Source organism: Delphinapterus leucas, chromosome 20, assembly GCF_059928025.1.
Source record: "Delphinapterus leucas isolate spDelLeu-1000000601 "Yukka" chromosome 20, BTC_Dleu_Yukka2, whole genome shotgun sequence".
Classification (NCBI taxonomy): Eukaryota; Metazoa; Chordata; class Mammalia; order Artiodactyla; family Monodontidae; genus Delphinapterus; species Delphinapterus leucas.
The window spans coordinates 11,350,194-11,374,367 of NC_143148.1; the positions used below are offsets into that span (position 1 = coordinate 11,350,194).

At 51.4% G+C, this 24,174-nt stretch overlaps 1 protein-coding gene across 6 annotated transcripts; it reads left to right on the forward strand.

Moving 5' to 3' along the window:
• Positions 1-16: 16 nt before the first annotated feature.
• XRCC1 (X-ray repair cross complementing 1) lies at positions 17-23,000 on the forward strand. Of its 6 annotated transcripts, none has more exons than XM_022585499.3 (18): positions 18-186; positions 1,038-1,130; positions 9,890-10,000; positions 14,032-14,118; positions 16,168-16,326; positions 17,241-17,315; positions 17,412-17,517; positions 17,679-17,788; positions 17,870-17,975; positions 18,342-18,600; positions 18,894-19,010; positions 19,905-19,998; positions 20,161-20,293; positions 20,661-20,712; positions 20,807-20,943; positions 22,174-22,264; positions 22,649-22,724; positions 22,830-23,000. In XM_022585499.3, exons 1-18 carry the CDS (start codon positions 136-138, stop codon positions 22,941-22,943), a joined length of 1,971 nt encoding a protein of 656 aa, XP_022441207.2. In that variant the 5' UTR covers positions 18-135; the 3' UTR covers positions 22,944-23,000. The 6 variants fall into 6 exon arrangements, with proteins under 6 accessions (XP_089758886.1, XP_022441207.2, XP_022441206.2 ...); XM_022585498.3 differs by having other exon boundaries at positions 22-186; positions 20,658-20,712; XM_022585501.3 differs by lacking the exon at positions 18-186 and adding an exon at positions 212-547 and having other exon boundaries at positions 20,658-20,712.
• The last annotated feature ends 1,174 nt before the right edge of the window (positions 23,001-24,174 follow it).

Genomic DNA, 24,174 nt, shown 5'->3' on the forward strand with positions numbered 1-24,174 from the left:
CGGCGCGCCGCTGTTTGAAAGGCCCGAGCCTCGTGCGCTTGCGCAGTTAAGCCCGCGCAGGGCGCCCCAGCTGTCTGCACCCTAAACTCAGACCCTCCAGCATCTTCTTGGTCAGGCGAAGCCCACGACGTTGACATGCCGGAGATCCGCCTCCGCCATGTGGTATCCTGCAGTAGCCAGGACTCGGTGAGGGACTGGCGTGGAGGAGGTTGGAAGAAGTAAAGGAATTCTTGAGGGGACTCTAGGAGAACTTTTGGAGCCCAAAAGGGGTTGAACAATGATCAGTTTCCGGGCTGCGAAGAAAAAAGAACTTTATTTGGGGTTTTAGGAACTGATATTAGAGAGACACAGATTTCCGTAAAACCGAAAGTGTGTTGGGAGAGAGAGTCAGGGGCTTATGAGGACAAAGGTCACCAGGCGGTTAAAGTTGTCTAGAGAGAATTGTAATTGCCCCTGATACAAGAAATATTTGGCTTTAAAGAATAGGGTGTCATGAGTTACTTTAGGGTAAAGGCCCCATAAATAGGCCGTCATGAGTTACTTTACGGTAAGTGTCCGATAAGTATCTCGAGTTTCTGGTAGATGTCCTGGATGTCTGTGTTGAATGCAATAAGTGGTCAAAAGGTCACATTCCATCCAGGCTGAGACCTGCGTGGTCCCAATTCCTCGGTGGCCACCCAGCTCCATTTTAGAGAGCCCTTTTAGCAATACCGACTTCATTTTGATTTTCCTTTCATAAAAGGGACTCTGTGGAATCCAAAGGAGGGTCCTGGGAGAATTTCTCAGAGGCCATAAGGGAATTCTAGAGAGATGTGGAATAGAGGAACTTTCAGAGAGAAAAGGAGGGATAGGGGAGCTTCCTTGGAAGGCCCAGGGGTGAATTTCCAGGGGAAAATGCTGTAGGGGACTCAAGGCAGAGTGTGTGGGGATTAATAGGGAAACTTAAATCTGGGGGATCTCAATGGAATAATCTGAGAGCTGGGGACCTAGCTGTCATCTCTGTACCCTAACTTGCCCTTTCCCACTCTTCTTTCCAGACCTACTGTGCAGAAAACCTTCTCAAGGCAGACACTTACCGAAAGTGGCGCGCAGCCAAGGCAGGCGAGAAGACCATCTCTGTGGTGCTCCAGGTGATTCTGACCTCCCCCCATCTCCTTAATAGGAGTCTGGAGTTAACTGGCAGTGAGTTGAGGCACTTTCCCTTTGGGCCTCAGCTTCCTCACCTGGAAAATGAGCAGTGTGATCCCTGTGCCCCTTAGCAGGGGAGAAAGGTGATCCAGGCACTAGGCCAGGGGTGAATCAGTGTGTGGCCCAGGTAGGTTGCTGCTACTTTCGGGGCCTCAATTTTCTCAGCTGGAACAGAGTGAATTATTGCCATGTATCCCGCCTTCTAAAGCCTCTGGGCTCAGGGCTGGAAGTTGTCTCATTATCATCTAAGCCAATCAACCTCATTTTATTTTTTTATTTTAAAAAATATTTATTTATTTGGCTGCGCTGGTCTTAGTTGTGGCATGCGGGATCTAGTTCCCTGACCAGGGATCCAACCCGGGCTCTGCGTTGGGAGTGTGGAGTCTTAACCACTGGACCACCAGGGAAGTCCACAGTCAACCTCATTTTAAAGATGAGGAAACTGGGGCATAGGGCAGGGCGAAGTGAAGTGGCCAGCCTAAGCTACCATGTCTGGAATGCTGAGCGCTTTGGTACATTCTCTGTGAAGTTGGAGGGAGGCAAAGAGGAAAGGGTAGTTTGACCCAAGATGGTTACAGAATTCCAAACAGGCTGTTCCTCTCCGGCATAAGAAGCTGGTGGGAGAAGCGAGCTAGGTGTGTTGCCAAGCATATGCTCTTTGCCTGGTGCCGCCGGCCTGGGTGTTTTACCTGTGTGACCCGACTCTTCATGGAGTTGGATAATGTAGGGGCTGTTATCACCACTAATAAATGGCGGTGCTAAGACCTGAACCTACTGTGAGTGTTCTTAGCCACTTTGTCCTGCTGCTCTGTGTTCATACCTTGGCTTTCTTGATTTTGGCCACATTCCTCCCTTCTGAATGTAGGGGGTGTTTGGGGAGGGATGTTGGGGGCAACGCTTACCCGATTGTGTTAAAACCTATTATTGTCTCTCTCTTGCCCAGTGGTTCTGAAAAAGTTTTGGTTCACAGAACCTTTTGAGAATTAGGGAGAATCTGAGAATTCTCTTCCCAGGAAAAATACACAGACCCACAAGATTTTCTGAATGATTTTAGGAATTTAAATATCTCTTAGGTCCCTAACATAGTAAGAATAATGAGAGCTAACATTTATTCAACATTACAGCTGCCTGGGAATTCCCTGGTGGTCCAGTGGTTAGGACTCCATGCTCCGAGGGCCCGGGTTCAATCCCTGGTCAGGGAACTAAAAGGAAAAAAAATTACAACTGCCGGTCACCATTCTAAACACCTCACATGGGTTAATTCATTGAATCCTCATAAAAACCCCATGACCTCGAGTCCTTTATTATCCCCTTTTACAAGGAAGAAACTAGTCCCAGAGAGGTTATACAAACTTGCCTAGAGCCAATGTTTTTTTTAAGTTAGTCTTGGGACATGGATTTAAGACCCCACATGTCCCTGTTACTCACCCTGTGACCTCAGGCAAATGGTTTCTTTTCTCTGAACCTGTTTTCTCATCTGCCCATTGGGAATAATGTGATCTGAGCCCAGGGTTGCTGTGAAAATCCGGTGATGTAATGTTTGCAAAAGTGCCCTGTCAGCAGGCAGGTGTTTGTGTAAAGGGAGGGATTCATGTGTTAATTACTGGGCGCTGATTCTGCTGGGCTCTCTGGTCAGGAGATGATCAGGAACATCCCATTTGGGTCTGCACCCCGGTTGCACTGGGAACAAGAAGAGACAGGATATGGGGAGCGAGGGAGCCAGACAAGCCACAGGATTCTCCGCTCTGGGAGACCAAAGGGGATATTGCACCTGTCACCAAAGTGGGAAACCTCGACAAGGGGCAGCTTGAGAAGGTGACACATTGGTTGGGATGTCCGGGTCTGCTATGACTTTGGGACATCCAGGGGACAGCTAGCGATTGGACATGGAGCTGGAGATAGGGCTGTAGGAGTTGTCAGCACAGGGACAGGCCCTGGAGACTTGGGAGTGGATGGATTCATTTGTTCATTCATTCATAGAAGCGCCTTGTGTAGGCCCAGCACTGTTGTAGGTACTGGGGCATAGTGCAGGGGACACCACAAGACAAACGTACGTCAGTCCTGTGGAGATTTTACATTGGCAAGGAAGGACTGACCGATTAATAAGTAAAACGTACGTGTGTCAGGTGATGAATGCCTAGGGAGGAAATTACATGGTTAAGAGAAGTGAGGAGGGACTTCCCTGGTGGCACAGTGGTTAAGACTGCGCTCCCACTGCAGGGGGCTGGGGTTCGATCCCTGGTCAGGGAACTAGATCTCACATGCGTGCCGTGACTAAGAGTTCGCATGCCACAGCTAAGGAGCCCGCGGGCCACAACTAAGGAGCTGGCGAGCTGCAAGTAAGGAGCCCGCCTACTGCAACTAAGACCCAGCGCAACCAAATAAATAAATAAATATTAAAAAAAGAAAAAAGAGGAATGAGAAATGCCTCCAGTGGAAGATGAGGCAGTGGCAAGAGGTTTTTTTCTAAATAGGGGGTTAGGGAAGGCCTTCCTGAGTTATGCAGGTACCTGGGAAAGAAACAGAGTCCAAGGCAGGCTGGCGCCTGGTAGGCCAGTGCCTTGCTGGTACCTGGCTGGTGTCTGGCGGGCTGGAGGGACAGCAGCAAGCCCTGTGTGTGGGTGGAGTGGAGTTGACAGGGGAGAGGGGTAGGTGCTGATAGGGTGAGGGTAGAGGACCCCTAACCTACGTAAGGCCTAAAAGCCATTGTAAGGATTTAAGCATTTGCTCTGCATGAGATGGGAGCCGTGGAAGGCCTCTGAGCAGAGGAGGAACAGAACGTGACTTAGGTTCTCACAGAATCTTTTACTGATTGATTGATTGATTGATTGATTGGCTGTGTTGGGTCTTCGTTGCTGCATGCGGGCTTTCTCTAGTTGTGGGGAGCGGGGGCTACTCTTCATTGCAGCGCGAGGGCTTCTTATTGCAGTGGCTTCTCTCTTTGCAGAGCACGGGCTCTAGGCGCACGGGCTTCAGTAGTTGTGGCTTGCGGGCTCAGTAGTTGTGGCTCGCGGGCTTAGTTGCTCCGCGGCATGTGGGACCTTCCCGGCCCAGGGCTCGAACCCGTGTCCCCTGCATTGGCAGGTGGATTCTTAACCACTGCGCCACCAGGGAAGCCCCCTCTCCCAGAATCTTCTGTGAGGTCTCCAGGTTGAGAATAAACTGCAGGGGAAAAGTGCTGGAGCAGGCAGCACTGTCACAGCGGTTGTCGATTTATTTCGCGTTGGAGACCCTTCGGAAAATCTGATGGCGTTTGCCAGTTGGCAGCGTGCAGGGTGACTCCAGGCTCACCGAGTGCTAATTTCGGTTCTTTTCAAGCAAGTGATGAGAGGAAACTTCAGGACACCAAGACACGTAGATTGATCTGTGGATTTTCCTACTACTGTGTATTTTTTTCCCCTCAAATAGCATCTCACAATATCTCTGTATTACCATGTGGGGTTCAGCCCTCTGCTCGTGGTGACAGCCCCACACGCCTTTTTCGTTTGCGGTGTCCGAAAGAGGCTCTATCGCCAACCCATCACCTGCTCCCAGGAGGGCAGTTCCAGCCTCTTTACTAACCGCTCCTGGGCTGGTGGGAGTGGCTGAGACGCAGCCCAGGTGTAACTCCTCCCATCCCCCCGGATGCTGAGGTGTGTTCTTTAGAAAAAATGTTCAGTAGCAAGGTGGACACGTTCTGTTTCTGTTTTTCAGTGGTTTTCTCATCACCCAGTTTGCCATTGTGATGTTTTAAAATTTTTTACCTTCTTTTGACATGACACGTGCGTACAGCAAAGCATGCAGTCCAGTGAATCGTCACGAACTGCAGCCCGTGTACTGCCAACCAGATCAAGGAACAGAACACACCCCCTCCCACGCCCCCTTGTGCTCCTTCCTGTCACTGCTCCCCCGCAAGGGTAACCATGGCATAGATTTTTAACAGCATTGATTAGCTTTGGCTGGCTTTGAATTGTTCATAAATGGAATCACAGGGTATATAGTACTTTCACCTCTGGCTGCTCTTTTCTTTCCCAGCATTGTTTGTTAGTTTCATTTTGTTAGTTTCATCCTCCTTGCTGGGTGCGGCTGGTAGTATTCCATTGTTGGAGATAACCACTGAGATTTTATTAACTTATCAAATGGGTGTTATATGCGTATGGTGGTTAACTCAAAAGGCACAAAAGGGAGGGTATACAGTGAAAAGGAAAACTCCTCCCCACCACCTGCTTCCATTCCCTACCCCCGCCCTCCCGATTTCTGCTGCCCAGGTCTTCCCTCCTGTGGCAACCAGTGTGAGCCGTTTCTCATATTACCCCCCCGGGTCACTCTGTCCATGTACAAGCGTATATATTCACCCCTCCCGACCTTTTAAAAAGTACACTGTATGTAAACAGTCCTCTCCCTTGTTTTCTTCCAAGAAACTGTATCTTGGAGATCCATTGTCATGGCATCAAGTTCTACCTTATTCTCTTTAATGGTGCATCAAGATCTATCTTATTCTTTTTAACGGTGCATCAAGTTCTACCTTATTCTTTCATGGATGTGGAACAGTTTTTTTTGTTGTTGTTATATTGGAGTAGAGTTTATTAACAATGTTGTGTTAGTTTCAAGTGTACAGCAAAGTGATTCAGTTATACAAATACATGTATCTATTCTTTTTCAAATTCTTTTCCCATTCAGGTTATTACAGAGTATTGAGCAGAGTTTCCTGTGCTGTACAGTAGGTCCTTGTTGGTTATCTATTTTAAATATAGCAGTGTGTACATGTCAATCCCAAACTCCCAGTCTGTGCCTCCTCCCAGCCCCTCCCCCTGGTAACCATAAGTTCGTTCTCTAAGTCTGTGAGTCTCTTTCTGTTTTGTAGGTAAGTTCGTTTGTATCTTTTTTTTTCTTTTTTTCTTTTTTTTATAGACTCGGCATATAAGCAATAAAATATGATGTTTGTCTTGGAACAGTTTTTTTAATAAGATATCTCTGGGACTTTGCAAACCTTCCATGTCTCATTTCTTCCACTGTCGTGAATTCTGTCTTCCTGGGAAAGGCGCACACGAACCCGGGCCACAGATGACTCACCCTGTGCTTAAGCCTTTCTCCTCACAGCTGATACTTACTGAGCACTCACGTCTTTTTTCTTGAGGTAAAATTCACGTAATGTAAAGGTCTTAACCATTTAAAGTGTACAGTTCAGGGTTTTTTAGAATATTGACCATGTTCTGCCTTCATTCCTGCTGTCTAATCCAGAACATTTTCATCACCCCAAAAAGAAATGGAAAACCATTAAGCGATCACTCCCTATTCCCCTTTCCCCAGGTTGCTGCTGGCAACCACCAATGTACTTTTGTTAAAATAGGGAATTCAGTTATTTTATTTTTTTTCACTCAAGTGAATTTACTGAATTAATCTGCATTTAACACTGCTGGTGTACATTTAAATCAACACTTGATATTAACCTTTTTAATATTTAAATCTTCAAGAAAAAATATATTACTATTTTAGTTTAAACTTTAAAAAAATTCATTTATTTATTTTTATTTGGTTGTGCTGGGGCTTAGTTGTGGCAGGCGGGCTCCTCAGTTGCAGCTCGCCAGCTCCCCATTTGCAGCATGTGGACTCCTTAGTTGAGGCCAGTGAGCTCCTTAGTTGTGGCTCGAGGGCTCCTTAGTTGCGGAGGCGGTCTCCTTAGTTGTGGCATGTGAACTCTTAGTTGTGGCATGCACACGTGATCTAGTTCCCTGACCAGGGATTAAACCCGGGCCCCCCGCATTGGGATCATGGAGTATGAACCACTGCGCAACCAGGAAGGTCCCTCCAGTTTTTTTAAATTGGAGTATAGTTGATTTATAATGTTGTGTTAGTTTTAGATTTTTTTTCAGATTCTCTTCCATTATAGGTTATTACAAAATATGAAGTATAGTTCCCTGTGCAATACAGTAGGTCCTTGTTGGTTCTCTACTTTATATATACTAGTGTGTATATGTATCACTGATATACTTTTTGTCTCTATGGATTTGTCTATACTGGACATTCATATAAATAAGACCATAGAATATGTGGCCTTTTGTCTGGCTCCTTTCACTTAGCATTAGGTTTTCGGGGTTCCTACATGTTGTAGCTTAGATCAGTGCTCCATTCCTTTTTACAGCTGAATACTGTTCCATTGTAGGGAATATCATACAGTGTGAATCCATTCATAAACTGATGGGCACTTAGGTTGTTTCCATGTTTTTATAAGAGATTTTTTATTTATCAAAAGAAAGACAGGGGAGTATATATGTGTGTTTAAAGTAGAAGTAGTCGTATATGAAATAAGAACCATTCATTAAAAAAATATATATATACATCCTACTAGATGGAGGGCCCCATACTTTAAATGTGGGAGAGGCAGAGTTTTTTTTCAGCCACGCCCCACGGCATGCAGGATCTCAGTTCCCCGACCAGGGATCGAACCCTTGCTCCCTGCAGTGGAAGCTCGGAGTCTGAACCACTGGGCCACCAGGGAATTCCCAAGCTGTTGAGTTTTTATGTCAAGGATTGAAACTGGGGAATTGGGAAGCAGTGTTGGCTTGTCGTCAGGCAGTTGGGTCTGAATTTCTCTTCCAGTCACTAGCTATGTGTGACATGTGAGCCATTTATTTACCTGCCTGAGCCTCAGTTTCCCCATCTGTGAAGCTGGGAGAGTTACAGACCCTTCCTTCCAAGGTGGTTGTGAGGATTCAGTGATGCCTGGCCCAGGAAGAGCTTAGCTAAGTGTGGTAGACAGAATAATGCCCCCAGTAGATATCCACATCCTAATCCCAGAACCTGTGAATATGTCCTTTACGTGGCAAAAGGGCCTTTGTGGATGTGATGAACTGAGTATCTTGAGATGATGAGATTGGCCTGGATGATTGGGGTGTGTGTGTGTGTGTGCAGCGTAATCACAAGGGTCCTTATAAGGGAAGGAGGGAGGCAGGAGAACCAGAGTCAGAGGAGATGTGAAGACAGAAGCAGAGGTTGGAGCAATGCCATTGCTGGCTCCAAAGATGGAGGAAGGCACCACAGCCGAGGAGTGCAGGGGCCTCTAGAAGCTGGAAACAAGACAAGGAAACGGGCTTCCCTGGTGGCGCAGTGGTTAAGAATCCCCCTGCCAATGCAGGGGACACGGGTTCGAGCCCTGGTCCTGGAAGATCCCGCATGCCATGGAGCAACTAAGCCTATGTGCCACAACTACTGAGTCCGCGAGCTTAGAGCCTGTGCTCTGCAGCAAGAGAAGCCACCGCAGTGAGAAGCCCGCGCACCGCAATGAAGATCCAATGCAGCCTAAAATAAATTAATTTTTTAAAAAAGCTTTAATAATAAAAAAAAAAAAGACGAAACGATTCTCCCCCAGAACTTCTAGAAGGAATGCAGCCCTGCTGACACCTTTATTTTAGCCCAGCCAGGCTGCCTGGGCGCCAGCTGTGTGACCTCAGGGAAGTGACACAACCGCTTCCTGCCTCCATTTGCTAACGTGTGAAATAGAGATAATAACAGCTCCTGTCTCTCTCGAAGAGCTGTGGGGCGGAGAGAAGATACAGCTATTATGGGTCTGCCACATCTGAGCACTTAGATGTCCGCTGCAATGGCTGTGGGTTGCGGCGGTTAGTATGTGTCATCTAGACTCCCCTCGGAAGGAGGACTGTTATGATGACCCTCCCCTTTCACTTGTGAGGAAACTGCAGCTCAGAGAGGTTATATGCCACCCAGGGCTGCACCGCTTGGAAGTGGCAGGGCTGGATTTGAAGTCAGGCTGACCTCCCCACAAGCCCAGGCTCCTTCCTTCCCCGGAGGGATGTTCCTGCCTACCGCAGGGTGCGGGCAGTGTCCGGGCCGCCTCCCGACGGGGAGGTGACAGGGCAGATCGGACCGTCAGATGATCCTGGTGTAGGGTGGCAGACTAGGTACCTTTGGGGGTCGAAGTAACTTGTCATTCTAGGAGCCAAATAAAAGATCCCCAGAGTGGAAAGCAGGAGACTTGCTTCAGCCATTCTTAACTGCCTTCCACCCCCACGCGGCCTTTACAGGAATGGCAGAAACTTTGGGGGCAAGCCATCCTACAGTCACCTCTTGCCTTCTTTTGACAAATAGTCATCAAGCAGCGACTAATACTGCCTCCTGACTGGCAGTGGCAGGGTGCCTGCTACATGCTGGTCCCTGAGGCCGTAGTATTTATGTGCATAATCCTAGATAGGGTGACCATCCCCACTTTACAGATGAGGAAACTGAGGCTCCAAGAGGTGAGCTGACAAGGCCACATAGCTAGCGTGTGGCAGAGCTGGGACTCAAACCCAGGAATCAGTGGTGAGCCAAACCAGACTAGGCCCCTACCCTCAGGGAGCTTCCCCGGAGCCCTGTGTGATTGGGGTTGGGGGTGACAGATGTGCCATTTGTCTGCATAGCGCCACCAAGGAGAGCTCCGTGGTGGCGGGTTAGCGGCCCATCCGGCAGAGTCTGGCAGAGTCAGGGAAGTGGGTGTGGGAGCTTATGCAGTCGGTCAGTGAATATTTTCGAGCTCTGACTCTACACCCTGTGCTGCGTGCAGGGGACGCAGTGGCCCCACTCAGCCCTGTCTTCACTGTCACCGAGTTGACTTTGCAAGGAGACGAGGGGGCCCGGATGGGGGTCATCCCTCTTCCGAGGTCCCACAGAGAGCTGGGGGAGGGGGGCAGAGCGGCACTGACAGTGCGCTTTCCCTCCCCTGCAGTTAGAGAAGGAAGAGCAGATACACAGCGTGGACATCGGGAACGACGGCTCGGCCTTCGTGGAGGTGCTGGTGGGCAGCTCAGCCGGAGGGGCCGGGGAGCAGGACTACGAGGTAAGCTCCCTGCTGATCCCTGCCCCAGGTGCCCCCATCGAGGCCCCAGACCTCCCAGGCTCCAGACCAGGGTGGAGGCGAGTCACACTGACGGTGGCCCTCCAGAGGAGCCCAGGGTTCCCGGAGACAAAGAGCAGACCCAGGTGATAAGCTGTGTGCAGCAGGGATTTGGCCGAAATTGCAACATGGCTGCAGAAACAACCAGAGGCACCTGTTTGTTCTACGACTCAGTTGCTGCTTGAGAGCAAAACTCCTTTGCTTCTGGTCCCAGAACTTCTCAGAGATGTCGCAGCCAGTTGAGATTCCGAATTGCTTGGGGTGCCTCTCTTAGTTACTTTATTTGTGACAAATGTTTACAAGCCTTTTGCTCTATTACAAATACAGTAAGTCCCTTACATATGAGCGAGTTCCGTTCCGAGAGCCTGTTCGTAAGTCCAGTTTGTTCCTAAGTCCAACAAAGTTAGCCTGGGTACCCAACTGACACAGTAGTATAGGACTGTACTGTAATAGGTTTATAATACTTTTCACACGAATAATACCTAAAAAACAAACACAGAAAATAAAGGAAGCATCTTTAACCTTCCAGTAGAGCACCTTGAAAAGGACAGCAGCACGGTGCAACAGCTGGCATGCAGGGGCACATTCGCATCTTTGAAAGTTCGCAACTTGAAAGTTTGTATGTAGGGGACTTACTGAATTTTGAAAATTGGCCCAATCCTTTTTTTAACCAGTTGAATGGATTCAAGCCGGAGCGGTGAGATCATAATGAGCCAGCTGGTCAACCAGCAAAATGACCTGGGGTAAAAATAAACCTACTGTGAAAAAGAGAGGTTACAATTTTAAGTGAACAAATCAGTTGTTTTCTTGCAGTGAAAAATTTTTTTCAATTGAGGTATAGTTCGCATAGAATAAAATGCACAGGTCGGCGTTTTGACAGATGTACACACCTGCGTAACTGTCCCCCAGATCAAGACGTAGAGCATCGCTGGCCTTCCTGAAAGTTCCCTCGTGTCCCTTTGCAGTCACTCCTCCCACCCTCAGCTCAGGCCACCACTGATCTCTTTTCTTGCCTGTCCTAGAATTTCACATAAGTGGAATTTTATATAGCATGTGTTCTTTCTTTGTGGCTGGCTTTACTCAACGTACTGTTTTTTTTGGTGTTCTGACATATCATATATATGTCAGCGGTCTGTTCCACCTTATTGTTGAGCCATATCACTGTAAGCGTAGATCCCAATTTGTTCATCCGTCCTCTTGTTGACGGGCATCTGGGCTGTTGCCGCTTTTTTTTTTTGGCCATGCTGTGCAGCCTACAGGATCTTAGTTCCCCAACCAGGGATTGAACCCAGGCCCCAGCAGTGAAAGTGCTGAGTCCTAACCACTGGACCGCCAGGGAACTCCCCACCACTTTTTTTAAAAAAAAATAAATTTATGTATTTTATTTATTTATTTTTGGCTGCATTGGGTCTTTGTTGCTGCGCGCGGGCTTTCTCTAGTTGCAGCGAGTGGGGGCTACTCTTCGTTGCGGTGTGTGGGCTTCTCACTGCGGTGGCTTCTCTTGTTGCAGATCACGGGCTCTAGGCGCGTGGGCTTTAGTAGTTGTGGCTCGTGGGCTCTAGAGCGCAGGCTCAGTAGTTGTGGCGCACGGGCTTAGTTGCTCCACGGCATGTGGGATCTTCCCAGACCAGGGCTCGAACTCGTGTCCCCTGCATTGGCAGGCGGATTCTTATCCACTGCACCACCAGGGAAGTCCACCACTTTTTGACTATTATGAAAAAGGCTGCTGTGAACATTCTTGTACAAGCCTCTGTGTAGAGATCTCTTTTAGGTAAATACGTAAGAGTCGAATTGCAGGGTCTTCAGGTAGATATATGTTTTAACCTTATTAGAAATGGACAGTTTCCCAAAATGGTTGTACCAGTTTATATTCCCTTCAGCAGTATATGAGTTCTTTTTGCTTCCCATCCTTACTTATACTTGATATTGCCAGTCTTTAAATGCATGTGTGTTGAATTTTATCAAGTGCTTTTTCCACCTTACAAGGTACATTTTAACCAGTGAGGTTTTCCTTGAACACACATTCTTATTCTAAAGGTTCTAGGGAATTCCCTGGAGATCCAGTGGTTAGGATGCCACGCTCTCACTGCCGAGGGTCCAGATTCCATCCCTGGTCGGGGAACTAAAATCCCACAAGCCGCGTGGTGTGGCAAAAAAAAAAATAATAATAAAATAAAAGTTCTATAAGTTGTAAAAGGCAAACATTATGTTTTGAAGAGTTTATCTGAGCAAACAATTCAAATCAGGCAGCCAAAACTGAAACATGATTAGGGGTGCTGTGTGGATGGGCTAGGACAGAGATTTTTAGAGAGAAAACAGGGAAGCAAAGCAAAGCAATTATTTAATTGGCTAGAGCTTAAATGGTTCCCTTACTTGGGAAAATCTAGTGACTTGGCTATTCACGATTAGTTGATTTCATTTTCTTAGATTCGAGTACACCAACTCTGGCTTAGATTTTGGTTGGTTTACTTAGGCTACCTAAGGCACTAGAGTCACTGAGTCTAATGGCCTCCTTGTTTAAAATTTTAAATAAAATCAACAATCTTTGGGACTATAAAAAAAGAGTTTTCTGTTCTTCTTAGCAAACAGATTTAGATCAAAATTCTACTTTATAATTATGGAAACAGAGTAAGTGTATTGTTAGCTAAAACTTTATCTAATCGGGCATGTGAATCTTTATTATTCTTATCTTATCTACCTAGAAAGGTGGAATGGTTAGCTTAGGGCTTGATCTTTTCAGAGTCTGAAAACCCCTATGTCAATAGTCTCCCATTCTCTCAAGGTTTTTAATTAAACTTCTGCTGGAAGTTTTGTTATAACTGCTAGCCAAGACTGAATTAAAGACTCTGGAACTTATAAGGTCTGGCTTCTGCCCAGAGACTAGATACGGTTGGAAGAGTCAAGAAAGAAAAGGAAAAAGGGCCGAGCAGGACTGGTCCGTTTTGATGTCACCCATACAAACGAAGCCAAAGGCACATATTTTAATAACTAGTGACATTTTCTACAAAATCATCAACATTAAAAAAATATATTTGTTTATTTATTTGTTTGTTTATTTGGCTGCGCTGGGTCTTGGTTACGGCATGCGGACTTCTTAGTTGCGACATGTGGGATCTAGTTCCCTAACCAGGGATCAAACCTGGGCCGCCTGCCTTGGGAGCGCGGAGTCTTAACCACTGGATCACCAGGGAAGTCCCAACATTTTTTTTTTTTAACCCCTCCAAGTTCTGCAAAGGGGATATCTAAGCTTGCAAGGTTAACGCAGTCTAGAGAATAAAGGTTTAATCCTAGAACCTTAAAGACAGTATTGGATAATAAAACAACTGGAGTTGTTTTCTCTTCACAATGAGTGGGAGGAGAGTATATTCAGAGGGAGGCTCCCCCTTAGTGTGGGTGGCAGCTGCCAACCACAGCTTGTGTTGCCCCTTCATTTAGTCACTAGATGGTAATTCAGCTCTCCCATCGGCTCAGAATCAGCCCTTTTATAAACAAGTGTAGTCAAGGCCAGGGAGCTGGCTTCCCTTCTGTATAATTTTTGTCATCTTTGCTGTTTCCTTTTCATAATCAAGAGCTGAGCACAAGGAGATACCTAGTTACAGTCTATGTTTTTCTCAGCAAAAAGCTTTTGTTTTCTAATTTCACAGCACGTCATTTAGAAAAGAGACTAAGTAACAGATTACACCCAACTAAAGGTGGCTTACTGCCTAAGAATATATATTGTTTCCTTAGGAGGGAAGTCCAGCATTAGGCAGACCCAGAGTTGATTGGGCAACTGAACAAAGTCAGGGTGCTTGGTTGGGCACCTCTTGATTCTTTTGGACTTTGCCCACATGGTTACAAGATGGTTGCTATGGCTCCATCCATCACCTAGTAGCATCCAAAGCAGAAAGCGGAGGAGTGGAATGGCAGAAAAGCAGTGGTTTTCTTCCATCCTCTGTTTCTCTTTAATGAAGAAGGAAAATCTTTCCCAAAAGCTTCCAGCAGCCTTCCTCCTAACATCGAATTGCCCATCCTTGGACCAGCCACTGGCAGAGGAAATCGGACCACTTCGACCAATCACGGTTCGTCCCTTAGTGTTGGGCACTCAGCTCTTCCACTGCTTTTCAAAACTGCCTGGTCAGTTTTTGTTCCTTCGTCATACTGTTAATAGCTCCATTTATTTCTTTAGACTGTTAAACACAATTACTTTTATATTGTGTGTTTGATAATGTCAATATGTGCAGTCTTTGTGGGTCTGAGTCTGCAGTTTATAGTTTCTGCTGACCCTAAATCATGGCAGCCTGTTTCCTGATGCCTCATGGGTGTGTGTGTGTGTGTGTGTGTGTGTGTGTGTGTGTGTGTGTGTGACTTGATTCTGCGTTTGGGGAATGTATCTGTGGGAATTCTTTGAGGGCCTGGTTTGAAGTACGTTCCTCCAAAGAGGATTTGCCCCGGCACCGGGTGATACTACATACATGGGACCACTTAAAATTTTCACCTTGGGTTCTTCCACGCAGATAACTAGTGTGGATTTTTACTGCAAATCCTTGAGAGTACAGACCTGCGGTTAGGAGTCTCCAGAGAGGATTTTTCAGCTTTTCTCTGCTGTCTCCCCAGAGCTAAAGCCTCCCACTGACTCTTCCCACAAGGCACATTCCTCCCTAATTTACCCACGGAGGGTGTTGCCCTTTGGAGAGGCCCAGCTCTCTGCTCTGTGCCACGGTCCCTAAGATGCCTTTCTTCCTGACTTGGAGCACAGGCTTTCTTTCTTGGTCTCTCCTGCTACCACCACCTAGAGCCCTTTAAAATCAAGCTCTGTGCCACCGGGAATCACCAACATCAGTGCCACCCACTGTATCAGTCAGGGTCCCACCAGGAGACTGAAACCACACCAGTTAGTTTAACAGAGAGAATTAACGTAAAGAATTAGTAACAAGGTATTGAACTGAAGAGGCCAGAAGACTGAGGCAGGACGCGGAAGCAACTGCAGGGGGCAGTCACTGCCCTTAGGGTTGGAGGAACAAAAGGAAGAGGTTGGCATGACTGAAGGGTAGATGTTTCCAAGCTTGGAGGTGGGGCCCTTGGAGCTGAAACTCAGACCCTGAGGAAGGGGAGCTCCCTGGCTGGTTCTGGTATGTCCCTGAGAGGGTGCAGTGAAGCCAGTTCTGCAGGTGTTGGGAAGCTGCAAACTGGATTCATCTGGCGCCCCGGGGGAAGAACAACAGCTGCAGACGCAGGAGCGAAGCACACCTGGGTGCTGCTCGGGGGATCTGAAAGAAGGCTCAGGTCCCGCCTCCCTCCTCCAGCCTGTCTCTCTAGCTCCCCCTGCTGGCAGAGCCTGACAAGGAGCAGCTGGAGATTAGAAACGTCCCCAGCGTCCCAGAGCTGAGCTACCAAGGGTGGGATGTTTTGTTTTGTTTTCTTTTCTTTTCTTTTTAAAATATTTTTTGTTTTTTCTTCTTTTGTATTTTTTCTATTTTATTTTATTATTTATTTATTTTGTTTGTTTGTTTTTTGAGGGCGGGTTTGAACTGAGAGACAGTCACTTAGTAATGGGTGCAGCTCCCCTACCTCTTTGGATTCTGCACTGTAATTTCTGGCCTCTCTTCTGCTGACTCAGCTGTGCATTTCAAAAAGGTGTTTGAGGGAATTCCCTGGTGGTTCAGTGGTTAGGACTCCACGCTTTCACTGCCAAGGGCACAGGTTCAGTCCCCGGTCAGGAAACTAAGATCCCACAAGCTGTGTGGTACGGCCAAAAAAAAAAAAAAAAAAATACAATAAGGTGTATGAATATTGTGCCAGTCATTGTGAATATCCTCTGCTGGTGAGGGTTCCTGAAGCTCCCTGTCCTGAGGGTTCCCGCCATGTGGCCAGATATGGAAGACTCTGGAAGAATTTAGAGAAGGGTGGTTCAGATCTGGCACTAGAAGGACCCCTCTGGGGCCTGTGCCAGGGAAGGACTGACTGGAGGCCCAGAAATGAGAAGGGTCTAGAGGCCCTGAGGCAGGTTGAGGTACAACTGGATCTGGCGACTCCCTGGTCCCTGCTCAGGCCCCTGCCCTCTTCCAGCCCCCAGGAGGTGTCACTGAAACCAGCCAGGCCTGGTTCTCATCCTCTGTGCCTTTCCCCAGGTCCTTCTGGTCACTTCGTCTTTCATGTCCCCTTCCGAGAGTCGCAGTGGCTCAAATTCCAACCGCGTTCGCATTTTTGGGCCCGACAAGTTGGTCCGGGCAGCAGCAGAGAAGCGCTGGGACCGCGTCAAAATTGTCTGCAGCCAGCCCTACAGCAAGGTACCCAGGGTGGGAGTGGGGTCCTTGGTCCCGAGCCACGAGAGAGACGAGAGGCCGATGTTGAGCCCCAGAGGGCTGGGAGGACCGGACAGTTGGTCTCCCCGTGGGATTACAAGGAGGCTGGGTCCCTACATTCTCTGAAATTGGTTTGAGGTCCTCCCCATATAGGAATCTTCGCTTCCTGGAGGGAGATGAGGAAGGATGACCTGCAAGACCTCAGGGGAATTGGGAGGGGGAGCTGCTGACTTGTTGGAGATGGGGCCTCGTAGAATTGGGCCTCAGAGTTAGTATCACGAGATCTGGAGTCAGAACGCTGGTTTAAAACCTGGCTTCTCCACTCCTTAGCTGTGTGACCTCTGGCTTCAGTTTCCTGATCCTTGTGGGGTTGCTGTAAGTTAGGGATGCTAAGCTGTGGTGATGAGACCCGAGTATGTAATGACAGCACACAGTAAAGGTATACTTCTTATACCTCTGGATCTGTCCCTGGAGGTGTTTGGCCAGTCATCCCGGACCCAGTCTCCTTCCATCTCATGGCTCTGCATCCACCCAGCAGAGGGGGAAAGAGTCTGGAGCATTTCTGAGTTCCAGAAGTGATACCCAGCCCTCCCTCCCATTCCACAGGCAGGAGTTTGGTACGCAGAGTGGATTTGCTTAGACACCCAGCAGCCTTTGCCAATTGGTCTGAGGCTTAAGGAGCTGGTGCATGTAAAGGGCTTTGCACCGAGCCTGACCCCAAGTTAGGGCTCAATGACAGCTTGCTGTTATCATCCTTGTCATTACCATGTGGTCACTTCCCCGCATGTGTGTGTCCATAGGAGGGAAAGAGCCAGAAAGAGGTTTCTGTAAATAAAAGGGATTGGGGCCAAATCTTAGTCCTTGGCCACGCTCCCTGATTCCCACCCCTCCTCTCCCAGGATGCCCCCTATGGCCTGAGTTTTGTAAGGTTTCACAGCCCCCCAGACAAAGAGGAGGCCGAGGCCTCATCCCAGGTAAGCTCTACCTGCCACCGCCCAGAGCCTTCTCCCCACCTCTTCACCCCACCCTACTGACAGCCCTCCCACTGCGCTGACCTTGTGGGACCTTAGAGAGTGACCAAGCTCGGCCAGTTCCGCGTGAAGGAGGAGGATGAGAGCGTCAGCTCCCTGAGACCCGGGGCTCTCTTCTTCAGCCGGATCAACAAGACCCCCCCAGGTGAGTGCGGGAAACCTGGGTCCTGAATGAGTAAAGGCCGGGGGCCTGGACTCCTGGGTCACTCTCAGGTCTCGGGAACAGCACTCTGTGTCCCATGGATAGGAGCCGAAGGGTCTGAGGGTCCAGCCCTCTCAACCTGGCTCCACTTTCTCCCTCTGCAGTCACAGCCAGTGACCCAGCAGGACCCAGCTATGCAGCTGCTACACTGCAGGCCTCCAGTGCCGCCTCCTCTGCCTCTCCGGCCTCCAAGACAGTAGGCAGCACCTCCAAGGTGAGATCATCAGACCCTGGTGGGGTGGAAAGGGAGGAGGTGAGCTGGAGGCCTCGGCCCATCCCACCCCCTCATCCTCAGGAGTCCCCCAGAGGCAAGAGGAAGCTGGATTTGAGCCACGAAGAAAAGAAGACCCCCAGCAAACCGTCCGCCCAGCCCTCACCACCCGCCCTCAAGAGACCCAAATGTGAGCAAACTGGATTCCTTGTTCCCACAGGGGCCTGGATACTGGGTCTGAGCGGGGAGGGGCCGGGGGTCTGGATCCTGGGTCTGAGGGGGGTGGGGCCTGGGGTCTGGATCCTGGGTCTGAGGAGGAGGGGCCGGGGGCCTGGATCCTGGGTCTGAGGCAGGAGGGGCGGGGTGTCTGGATCCTGGGTCTGAGGGAGGAGGGGTGGGGTGTCTGGATCCTGGGTCTGAGGGAGGAGGGGCAGGGTGTCTGGATCCTGGGTCTGAGGTAGGAGGGGCCGGGGGCCTGGATCCTGGGTCTGGGTAGGGAAGGGCTGGGGGTGTAGCCCTACAGCTACTGACTGAATCCACTCCTTGGCCTCCCCAGTGTCAGCTCCCACCCCTACCCCAGCCACTGCCCCTGTCCCTGCCGCAGCACGGGGGGCGGCGCCAGGGAAGCCCCGAGGAGAAGGTGCTGAGCCCAGGGCCCCCCGCGCCGGCCCGCAGGAGCTGGGGAAGATCCTCCAGGGTGTGGTGGTGGTGCTGAGCGGCTTCCAGAACCCCTTCCGCTCGGAGCTCCGGGACAAGGCCCTGGAGCTGGGGGCCAAGTATCGGCCAGACTGGACTCCAGACAGCACCCACCTCATGTAGGCCTGCGACCCCTCCCCACGCTCCCCGCTGCCTCTCCTCTGCCTCCCTTCGTCTCCTCTGTGCTGCCTTCTCTCTGTTACTTCGCCTCTCTGTATCCTCTGCCTCTTCTCTTTCTCTTCTTCCCTCTGATTCTTAAAGTCTTCCCCTCGGCCTCCCTGTGTCTTTTCTGCTTCTCCCACATCTGCCCCGTGTCTCTCCCTGTCTCTCTCTTTCTGTGCCCCTTGTCCCTCTTTGCCCTTCACCTCTCAGATCACACCGGGCTGACACCCTCCATTCCGCTCTCTGCCAGCTGCGCCTTTGCCAACACCCCCAAGTACAGCCAGGTCCTAGGCCTCGGAGGCCGAATCGTGCGGAAAGAGTGGGTGCTGGACTGTCACCGCATGCGGCGGCGGCTGCCCTCTCGGAGGTGAGGCCTCACTGCGCGCATGTGGTTTACACACGCACACCCTGACCCTGACCCTTGTCCCCATGCTGGGCAGTGTCAGGGATCTGGAGAGAAATCAGGCCAGGCCCTTCTGGCCCAGAGTCAGCAGACTTCCCAGAGGAGGAGGGGCAGGACGGGGAGACACAGTGGGGGGCGGGGGGGGGCGGTCCGTGCAGGGCTCTGGGAAGTCTGCTTAGCGAAGGAAAAGGACACTGCAGGCTGGAGACACAGCATTCCCAAAGCCTCAGGGCAGAGAGCACCTGTTCACATTCCTTCACCCGAAGCCCCTGCTTGGCGCCAGGCTGGGCTGTGCAATGCTGGCCCCTGACGTCAGGTCCTGCCCTCGAAGGCCTCTGACTTTGATGAGGGGCCGGACTTAGCTCTAAAACAGTTTGGAAGCAGGCCCAAGGGGAGGACTGCAGTGAGCTAGGGGTCTTCAAGGAAGAGAACAGGTTTGCCAGGCTGAACAGACGCGGAGAGCATGCCTGGGCGGAGGAGCCGGGGTTGGAGTCAGCCTGGTGTCTGCCCAGAGGAGCTGCAGGGGCACTCAGCGCCTAATGAGAAACTGACTTTGATTCTCAAAAGGGAGAATTATTTCTGATTTTTTTTGTTGTTCCTTTTCTGAAATGAGGCATTTCTTCCCAAAGAGGGAAGGGAAGCCAGGAAGTGCTCTGGTCTCCGATGTGGGTGGCTGGGGGTCTCTGGGGCCCTTCCGGAGCTGGGAGGAGGGTGGGCTAGGAGAGGAGCCATGATTGCCACCCTGAGTATTTAGTAAATACTGAATAAACAGCCAGTGCCTGTTGCTTCCTAAGCCCCCTCCCCACCTCCCCCGGAGGACACATCTGGAGTTTGTCTGAGGCCTGATTCCTCCCCCAGGTACCTCATGGCTGGGCCAGACTCGAGCAGCGAGGACGAGGGGGGCTCTCATGGCGGCAGCAGTGGGGATGAAGCCCCCAAGCCTCCCCGAAAGGTCTGATGCCCCCGGCCCGGGCGGGGGAGGGTGGAGTGGGGGGGGGGGGGACATGGGTGTGTCATGGTACCCAAACTCTCCACTCCTGCCTCCTGCAGGCGCCCCCCACGCTCACACCCGCGCTGCCCCTTCCGTCCTTGCTGACCCACCCTCCCTCCTCAGCGCCTCCAGACCAAAGCCAAGCCCTCTCAGGCAGCAGGACCTAGCTCACCCCAGAGACCCCCAACCCCAGAAGAGACCAAACCACCGTCACCAGGGCCCCAGGAAGATACTGACACCAAGGGGGAGCAGTCAGGTCAGAGCCTGAGGGAGGAGGGGCCGGGGGCCTGAATCCTGGGTCTGAGGGGGGAGGGGCCAGGGGCCTGGATCCTGGGTCTGAGGGAGGAGGGGCCGGGGGTCTGGATCCTGGGTCTGAGGGGGGAGGGGCCGGGGGCCTGGACTCTGGGTCTGAGGGGGGAGGGGCTGGATTCCAGGCAATGGATCTGGGGTAGAGGGTGGCTGTCCCACCCCCCACAACCCCTAACTGGATTTGGAGGGCCACTGAGCCTGCGGGTTGGAATGCCTGCATCTGTGCTCAGGCATGAGACTGGGAGGGAAGGTTACCGGTCTTCCCAGACGAGAAGGCGTGGGCCTCACATTGACTAAGCTTCCATTCGCAGAAGGACAGGACAATGGGGCAGAAGATTCTGGGGACACCGAGGACGAGCTGAGAAGGTAGGGTTTGGGCTGGGGGTCAGGGTGGCCCTGGCCTTGCGGGGAGGGGCACCTGGTCTGCATGCTCCTACCCCACCCCTCTTGGCCTCTCCAGGGTGGCTGAGCAGAAGGAACAAAGGCCGCCCTCTGGCGAGGAGAATGGCAAGGACCCGTACGCAGGATCCACGGATGAGAACACGGACAACGAAGGTCCCCCGGAGTCTCCCAATCTGCCGATTCCCGAGCTCCCAGGTGGGAAATCCTCCCTCCTGATGTGGGATTTGGCCCTGTTACTTCTCTGCCGTGACTTGCCCCAGCCGGCCCTGGGCTGGCTGCTGCCCCCTGTGACTTGTCTTCCAGGCTCCTCACCCCCAGTCCCTGGCCTTTGCCACCTCCTCATCCTCTTAGGCCTGTTCCCTTCCTTTCAGCATCCTCTCCTGACTTCCCTCTCTGTCCCTGTCCTGACTTCTGCTGTGACCGCTTCCATCACAGCCCAGCCCCAGGCGAGACCCCCTTTGGCTTTCCACTCCCTCACGCCGGGGGCCTCCCACTCCCTAGGCTTCAGGATCGCCCAGGGGCTTTTAAAATCTGCAGGTGCCCAGGCTCCACCCCCTGGGTTCGGCTTTGTCGGTGTGTGGTGGGGCCTGGGGAACACAGGTGCTGTGGGCGTGGGCGCTGATCTTTGTTGGGACCTACATGATGCCAGCATTGTTATTCGTCACCCCAGACATGATTGCTGGGGGCGTGGGTCAGGGCCAGGTCAAGAATGAAAGGAGAGGGGAACTGCTCTGGCGGCCCAGTGGTTAAGACTCTGGAGTCTGTGCTCCCATTGCAGAGGGCACGGGTTCGATCCCTGGTTAGGGAACTAAGATCCCACATACTGCGCGGTGAGGCCAAAAAAAACAGTGAGAATGAAGGGAGAGCCGGACAGTCAGAGGGTCTGAGCAGAGGTGAGGGTCAGTGGCCACTGGAAGAAGCCGTTTCTGCTCGGTTCCTCATGGGTGATGGGCAGGAAAGTACTTTGATCCTCCAAAGCCCCAAACATGGCATTGGCAACTTGATGGCAAATCATATCAAACTGGAACGAAGAACCACCCTGAAGGTCAGAGCCAGAGAAGGCGCTGATTAAAAAGGAGTGGGACAGCCATGGCGAGGAAGTGGCAGGATGTGAAATTTCCAAGCCAGGCCAAGCTAATGAAGTGATTGACCTGGTGTAAGAAACATGTTGCAATAATAGTAATTGCGTCTTTTATCATTCTTGCAACAAAATGAAGCAAAACTCCCCAGAGGCTCAGATGGGCCTGGCGGGAACCACTGCTTGTCATGGATTATTCCCGTGCCAGGCTGTACACGGACACCCCTTTCCCCTTCTGGCGGCTGCGCCGGCCTTGCTGTCCTGCCTCTGCGTGTTCTGTGGCTCCTGGCTGGTGCCCTGGGACTCCAGGGGCCTCATGCTCGGCTCTCCCGCCATCTCCCCTGCAGACTTTTTCCAGGGCAAACACTTCTTCCTGTACGGGGAGTTCCCGGGGGACGAGCGGCGGACGCTCAGCCGTTATGTCACAGCCTTCAACGGGTCAGTCTCCGGGGACAGGGGAGGCAGGGGAGGAGGTGTGGTAGGTCGTGGGGAGTAGGGCCATCTGGAGGATGGAGAAGGCCGTACCCCCAGGCTGGGCACAGGCTGTGGAGTTCTGTGCCAGACCTGCTCACGCTGCTGGGCAGCCCTGGATGCATAGCTTCCCCTCGGGCTCCTCTTCTCTAAAGCGAGGCTCCACAGTGCCCTTCTGAAAGGATTGGCGCCTGCGGGAGCTGTTGGCTTCGGGGCTGTGGCGAGCCTGGCACGTGGGAGAGTGGGGGACCCACAGGCGGCCTATAGGGGACATAGATGGGGATGGGGAATGGCCTCTGAGGATGGTTGGGGAGTAGGGTGTCAAGAGAGGGGACACCGATTCTCTGCCAGGGAGCTTGAGGACTATATGAGCGACCGGGTACAGTTTGTGATCACGGCACAGGAGTGGGACCCCAGCTTTGAGGAGGTGAGTCCTGAAGGGGCAGGGAGAGGGAGACCAAACCTGCCCTAGCATCCCCCCGACCCCCTCCTGGCTCACATGTTCCTGCATGCACGCCACCCCACCCTGCAGGCCTTGATGGACAACCCCTCCTTGGTGTTCGTCCGTCCCCGGTGGATCTACAGTTGCAACGAGAAGCAGAAGTTACTTCCCCACCAGCTCTATGGGGTGGTGCCCCAGGCATGAAGTATGTGCTCTCACACACATGAGTTTATTAATAAAGGTGACTTGGTTTGGAGCAGCTGCCCCTCTCACCCGTGTCTCCCAGAACCCACAACAGGTTCCCAGCTTTCTGTCTTATGTTTGGTTTGGTTTTGCTTCCCCTCTGAAGGCCGGGTCTTTGGGCTGCCTAATGACTCCTGTGCTGGGGTCCCGGAAAGAACGAAGGGCTCTCTATCTGGGGTCTGGTAGGGAAGGAGCTCTTTGTCACTTCTTCAGGGCCCCTCCCCCCTTTGGTGGCAGGTGGTAGGGAATTAGGAATCTGACAGCACCACCCTCAGCTGGTTCTGACCTCCCTGGAGCCCATTCCTGTGTCTCGGTTGTCCCTCTGGGGGTCCTGGACTGGGGGCTGGCATATTCATGGGATAGGCCTCCCTCTCTCTCTCTCTAAGTCTCAGCTCTCTGGGCCAGGGACATCTCCCTTTCTCCAGGGCTCTCAGAAGTAGCTGTGAAACTGTCACCAGCCTGGTTTGATATCACCTCATTTGGGAGGTAGAATTGGGGGAAGGGGCATTTTAATCACCCCCCCCAAATCCTGAACCCCCTTCAAGGATCCACCACATTTAAGGTGGGAACTGAACTGGGCGTTAGAGAATCAGGGTAGAAGGTGGGATAGGGCCATGGTGTGGGCGAAGGCCGGGAAGTGGGAGCCAGCCTGGTGCCCAGGGGGCAGTTGAAGGAGCACGGCCCCTCTGGTGACGAGGCTTTAGGGGCAGACCTAGCTGGAAAGGTGGGCACAGTCCTGGCAGCTGTGCCGTCCAGTGCAGTAGCCACTGGACACAGGTGGCTATTTAACCTTAATGACAGGGACTTCCCTGGTGGTCCAGTGGTCAGGACTCTGTGCTTCCACTGCAGGGGGCCCGGGTTTGATCCCTGGTTGTGGAACTAAGATCCCACATGCCTCGCGGTGCGGCCATAAATAAATAAATAAATGAATGAATGAATAAATGAACAAAATAAACTTAAGGACAGTGAAACAAAAGGAAAAATTCACTTCCTCAGTCACACTGGGCACAGTTCAAGTGCTCACTGGCTCCTGAGCTGGACAGCACCGACGGAGAGCCTTTCCCTCGCTGTAGAAAGCAGGACAGGGCGGTCCAGAAGCACTGTGAACGGCAGGCTGAGAAGCTTGGACTTCATCCTGGGGAGGTCAGGAAGGGGTCGAAGGGCAAAGGCAGGGTCAGAGCTGGGTAGCAAA

Coding starts and splice junctions, on each gene's coding strand:
- XRCC1 (XM_022585498.3), top strand. CDS start 136: ATGCCGGAGATCCGCCTCCGCCATGTGGTATCCTGCAGTAGCCAGGAC. Junction 14,119..16,167: donor GACCACTTCGACCAATCACG/GTTCGTCCCTTA, acceptor GCCTTTCCCCAG/GTCCTTCTGGTCACTTCGTC. Junction 17,976..18,341: donor CGCCCTCAAGAGACCCAAAT/GTGAGCAAACTG, acceptor TGGCCTCCCCAG/TGTCAGCTCCCACCCCTACC.